The sequence below is a fragment of the Miscanthus floridulus genome, chromosome 10, assembly GCF_019320115.1.
Source record: "Miscanthus floridulus cultivar M001 chromosome 10, ASM1932011v1, whole genome shotgun sequence".
In the NCBI taxonomy this organism is placed as follows: Eukaryota; Viridiplantae; Streptophyta; class Magnoliopsida; order Poales; family Poaceae; genus Miscanthus; species Miscanthus floridulus.
The window spans coordinates 110823707-110829819 of record NC_089589.1 but is presented as its reverse complement, the minus strand read 5'-3'; the positions used below and the strand labels follow the sequence as shown (position 1 = coordinate 110829819).

The following is a 6113-nucleotide window of genomic DNA, read 5'->3' as shown; positions in this document are numbered from 1 at the left end:
CAGGCCGCGGCCGAGGGCGTGGTGGCCACGAGCCGCGTGTTGTGCCATCTACAGAGCAGGTCGTGCCGCGACGAAGAGAGCAGCGACGTCGTACCCACCTATCTCCTTCGATTCGAAGCTCGTCGTCGCGGGGGACGACCGCTGCCTGCCGTTCGATGCGTCGTCCATCGACTTCGTCTTCGTGGGACGTGCCCTCGACGCCGCCAAGCGCCCGGCCGACCTCACCACCGAGGCCACGCGGATCCTAAAGCCTGAGGGCCATCTCGTCGTGCTCACGTCCAGCACTGTCGATGCCTACAACCTCCGCTCGATCCAAGCGCTCCTACCGTCCCTATGCCTACAGCCTCCGGCTTGTCCTAGCGCTCCAGGATTTGGGTGTTAATTCCTCAAATTGGATGGTTCCTCGGGCCGATTTGACTATTTGCGGTCTATTGTTGTGTTAGTTTTGTGCTTTTCTTTCGATTTGTGCTTCTTTGGCTCCAATGTCTGGTGGTGTTAAAACCAACCTGAGCAGAATACTGAGAAATTCGCGTTCTGATGTTTTGATTATCTATCCTCCCCCTGTCCCTATGTATTGTTCGTTGATAGGCTAATGTTTGCAGATAATGGCGTCCAGCCTGAATTTAGGCAACAGGAAATATTTGTGCAAGTCAAAAAATCTGGTTTGTTGTCAAAATATTTGTGCAAGTCCACTGAATATATGATTATAGAGTAGGCTTTGTAGCATCGATGCTGGTTTGTTGTCAGATTCAGTCGCCATTTCCATCTCATTTCTGCCTCGAATTAACTGACACTTATGTTTTTCACCACGTGTTCGACGAAATTTCTTGCCTTTCTGCTGCAATGTTTGTCTTTGCGATTTTAAAAATGTTCCATGCTTTATAGTTCTCATGAGTGCATCATTTATTTCAGGTTGAAACTGAAGAGAGCTTGCTTCCCCCTAGGCCTGTTGCAGCCCGTTCAGTTACTAACATGACTACTACACCAACAAATGATATCCTCCCTCGCTTTACAAATGATACACATGTAATCTTGCAATGCTGCAGCAATGTTTCTCTGTGATTTTAAATGTTCCATGTTTTACAGCTCTCATGAGTGTATCTTTACTTCAGGCTGAAACTGATGAGAGCTTGCTCCCCCATAGACATGATGCAGCCCATTCACCTATAAACAAGACAACTACAGCAACAAATGATGGCCCTCGCTTTCATGATAACCTTGTAATCTTCCTGTCTTCCTACATTCTTTTCTGGTTTCATATACGTTCCTTGCTTTAAAATTCTTATGGGCACATTATTTATTTTAGGTTGGAAAGGATGTGATATTATTTGCTATATTGAGATCTGAGTTAGCTGTGGCTAGGGGAACAGTCATTTCAACTAATCCAAACACCATGGTAGGAGGCCAGCCTCTTGGGAATGAATATTGTGAAGTAGTTGTCAATGTTGTGATGAGAAGGGATGCTATGCTGCCTCGGACTTATGGTGAGATGCAGACTATGGCTAGTGCTCTCAAGAATGGAATATATTTGCACTTCTGATTCATCCATTTCTTCCCTAAAAAATATAATTTGTGCAGACGGGAGTTGCTCTTGGCCCAGAGCTTGAAGACAAGATGTCTGTCAACGAGTACTATGAATACTTTGGTCCAGATTACACTCTTCATGTTGCACCAAGTAACATGGAGAACAAAAATACACGGCACCAACTGGATGATATAAGATCTAAACTTCTGGATAATCTTTCAAAACTTCGACATGCTCTTAGTGTCCAGTTTCAAGAGAGAGTTCCTGACAAAGAAGTACCTGAGGTGAGCGACTGAGCATCCTGTTATAACTAGTAAGATAATTGTGTGTGTCCCCTCATGTGTGCTAGATGTGTGTTTTCCATTTATTTTAAAGTTCGTGGTAGATTTATCTCTACCAGATGCAGACTCCTAAAAGCAAATTGGTAGTGATACCTATATCTAGTCATTATATTATTTCTTATATGCTTTAAATATTAGTAACTGAAATTAGACCCTAACTGCTCAGTACTGATTGGATAGCATTCAGTACATGGTAACATGGTGGGCACATGTTCCTTGTATAACATCTAATAGATCTACTTTTAGAACATTGTTCTTTTCTTGTCGACCAAAGCTGGAACGATGGTAGAAGCTTGGATCCTTTTTCCTACTACAAATACAAATGAACTAGTGTCTATGTTGTTCTTCAACATTGTCTTGCTCTATGTAGTGACTTGACCTGTTGATACAGTGGACGTGCTATGTGTTTCAATGTTGTGATATACATGCATGTGCTATGCTTCTCAGATGAGGTGGCATGAGAAGAAGTGCACACATTCCAGTTTCCACATTTTTTTGTGGATTTCTTCTCATCCATATTTTGTTTGATATTCAGTTCATTTGAATTATTCGTGTACCAGAGACTGTTATAGTTAAAAATTAAGAGTGGCTTTTGCCACAGAATATTCTTTTATTTGAAGCACACTTTGATGCTATTTTTCAAGCTTAGTGTTATTCTCCATGGCCTCAATCAGTCTGAATGTTAGGACTTATCATGCTGAATTGAACATATATCATTTATGCCAACATGAACAAAAATTGGATGATTGATAATTTATTTTAGTTAGTTTTATCCTTGAAGTCTTCAACTATCTACATAAAGTGATTGGCAACAAGTGTTAAGCTATTAGAAATGTAACTTTACAAATGATCTTTAGTGTTGGTTGAATTTGCCCTGGTATTCTATTGGAAGTGATAAGTCAAAATCTGATTCTTTTTGGACATGTTTGATGTACAGCCAGATGAAGATCAAAATGATCCAGATGAACGGCATGATCCTGACTCTGATATGGAAGTGGATGATCACAAGGCTGTGGACGAGTCAGCGAGGTCTCTCTCTCCCTCCCTCCCTCTCTAGCCCCTTCCCTCTCTGAGTGACTGTACTCATTACGTTTTGGGTTTTATTTTTCATCCTGATGTGTGGCCCTCGTCAATTTTTGTAGGAGGAGCATTCTAGGTATGAAAGTCAAGAGAGAATTTGGTGAAAATGAGACCAAAGTGCAGGTATTTTCATTTTCTTTTGCACTTCTGTTTGCTCGACTAATGTGATTATCTGCTGACATTCTTATTGATCTTGTATTGTGCAGGATGGTGGCAGAGTTGCATCTGACCATAGAGGACTGGAACCCATGGCAGAAGACATTGGTTCCTCGAAGCAAGCTCCTATAAGTGCCTAATTACATGGTTAAAGATAGACTAGTCAAAAGAAATTGGAATGGATGTCCACATTGTTACTTTTGTAATCATAACGTTCAACATATATTTCTTACTTATATGTTATTTGCTAGTAATTCTATTTGTCATCTAGTTAAAATTGCCATAGACCATGCTCAATGTAGCCTAATTACACATTATGTAGCTCCAATCAAAGATATAAATCCATCTAGGTTTGTCCTAAGTCAAGCTATAGATATATGTGATCGGAGGAAGTAACTATGACTTTTTGTTTGCCGGTTGTGTTGTCTTATACTCTTGTGCGCCTTTATATGATGGCATATAAATTTATGCCCACACAGTCGATTAAAGCACGGGAGCAGCAGCAACAATCGCAGCACTAGATCCAGATGCAGCAACTCTTGCTACAAAAGCATGCACAACAGCATCCACAAGAGCAGCAGCAGCAATGGCGGCAGCAGAAGCAACAGCAGCGCAGTGAAAACACTGATTTTACAACTAGTGCCCAAAATGGTACTGTTGCTGTTGATCCTCCAGTGCGACAAAATGATACAGCTGCAAGTGCTTTATCTGCAAAGATATATGAGGATAGGATGAAAATTACTGTTCAGAGGGATCTTTCAGAAGAGGCTTTTATGAAGGTATTTTTCTCAATTTTATTATACACTGCTGCTTCAATATTTGCTAATTTGTACACTGAATATAAAATGGTCTGTTTTATTTATAATGCAGCAAAGGCTCACCGAAAGCATTGGCCCATTACGGGAATCAAACCTGACCTCAATGCTAAAGTCACCTGCAAGATCATCTCTAGCTTCAGGGTACCGTCCACTCCATTTTATTCTGTAGCATTTACATGTGAGGACATATCTAGTGCAAACCTTTGTCAAATTTGATTTGGCTTTCTTCCAACTGTTATTAGGCAAATCTTCCATAGATCAGCTGGTGGCGTGTCTGGTTCATTACTACAAGCTCAGGTCAGGAGCCAGCCACTTCTGGGATCAACACAGGTTGATAGTTTATATTCAGATATTATATCCTTCTATTGTTAATATCCGTAATTTATGGGGGAAGTTTCTATCAGGATATGAAGGCAGACACAAATGTAGCTTTGAACCTGAGAGCTGCAGGTGCAGATGGATCACTATTTGGAGCATCAGGTGTCTGACATCGAACTCTCTTGTTATTTGATGCTTATGTTTGGTACAGTCACTTGTTTTTTCACAACTAAAGCCCTTCTGAATGTAGAATTCAAAATAAAAATATAACCTTGGGATATTCTTCAGTCTGCATGTCTAATGGAGATTTTAAGGGTTGCACTGTTTTTTTTTCTCGAACAACACAAGGGCTGCACTGTTATTTTGTAACATACTTTTCCATCTTCGTTTTCATTCTTGGTAGGCTCTAATCAGGCGGGGAACAATTTGACCTTGAAAGGGTGGACTCTCATAGTTAGTTCTTCACCTTTTCTAGGCTTCCAGTCACTTGCATTCTAAGTTATAATTGGAAGCAAGTTTGCATGTTACACATTCTTGTGCTCTTATGACATGTGTCCTTTTGATCATAACTATTCAGGGTTTAGAACATCTTCAATCTGGATGATGTACTGCGCAAGACAAGATTGTATGTTATATATGTATTGATCTCCATGTGATGTATGTGTTTCTATATCTTTATGTGATGGACCTTAAGCTTGAATCTGGGTATGATATGTGCTACATATTTTCTCATTGTATTTATTTTTTATATATATTTATATTGTCATGTAGAACAATCTGTCGCTATAAATACATGTACTGTTGGATGATCTGTCGGTATATGCCTAGTAACAGAGCATCTATCACTAAAGACTAGCAGCAGACTATCTGTCGCTAAAAAATTCAGGGCAATGGACTATCTGTCGCTAAAAGTACTATCTGACGCTAAAGATTTTCAGCGACAGGACTTACAGTGTCTGTAGAAGTCTGTCGCTATAACTTTTTAGCGTCAGATTGTCTGTCGATGTAGCTGCATTTAGCGTCAGACCATCCATCGCTAATCTTGGTGTTGTGGTGTAGTGTGTGCTATGATGCATTTTTTAGCACTAAGAAAAATCATAAAACGATGTTAAGTTTTTTGTTTTCTGAAATTTATTTGTATATATGTGGGTAGACAAATTTTCTTAGCATTTTTGCATATATTTATTATACGCTAACGGAATGTATGCACCAACATGAGAAAAGCAAGGAAAATTCACAAAGACATTTTGTATAAATAGTGACTTGATTTATGTGTGGTTCTTATCTTGGTCATTTCATCTATTTTAGCTAATAATATTTTCTTCATAAAATTCATTGCTGTGTAACTTGAGGTTTTGGTATGTTACACTTGAATGTATCAAACATGATGAGAAATTTTGAAAATGTGGAAACGATTACTATAATAACTTATTCACTTCTTAAAATGGAAATTATATGGTGTGACATTTATGACCCTAGAATACTAATATTACATCACAACAACGAAGTATTTTGTAACATACAAGTATATCATGCTATGACATCACCTCAAGCAATAATTAGGCTAATGTTTTTCAATATTGCTAGAACATTGACTTGTCCCACATTAACCCTATTTCATGGCAGTATCCTGGCAGTCCATTCATGCTAGATGCTAGATACTGGGTATTGGCCAGAGGCTGGGATGTATGAGGCACTGGGTGATGATCCGCACGAGGCAACTAGTATCTATTTCTTCCGTGGCAATCGTAAGTGCGAGTTACAAAACTTCCCAATGTTTCCCAATCCTGATGAGAACCACTTGCAGCACTAGAATTTTCTGGCTTGCATTTTATTATGAGGGCTCAGGACGCTACCTGCTTGCAGCCATCAGGT

General features: G+C 39.6%; 1 protein-coding gene across 1 annotated transcript; it reads left to right on the top strand.

Moving 5' to 3' along the window:
• The first annotated feature begins 1614 nt into the window (after positions 1-1614).
• Positions 1615-3242, top strand: LOC136489287 (probable histone deacetylase 19). Its single transcript, XM_066485971.1, has 4 exons — positions 1615-1809; positions 2804-2895; positions 3009-3069; positions 3153-3242. The coding sequence occupies exons 1-4, from the start codon at positions 1615-1617 to the stop codon at positions 3240-3242; spliced, it is 438 nt and encodes a 145-aa protein (XP_066342068.1).
• The last annotated feature ends 2871 nt before the right edge of the window (positions 3243-6113 follow it).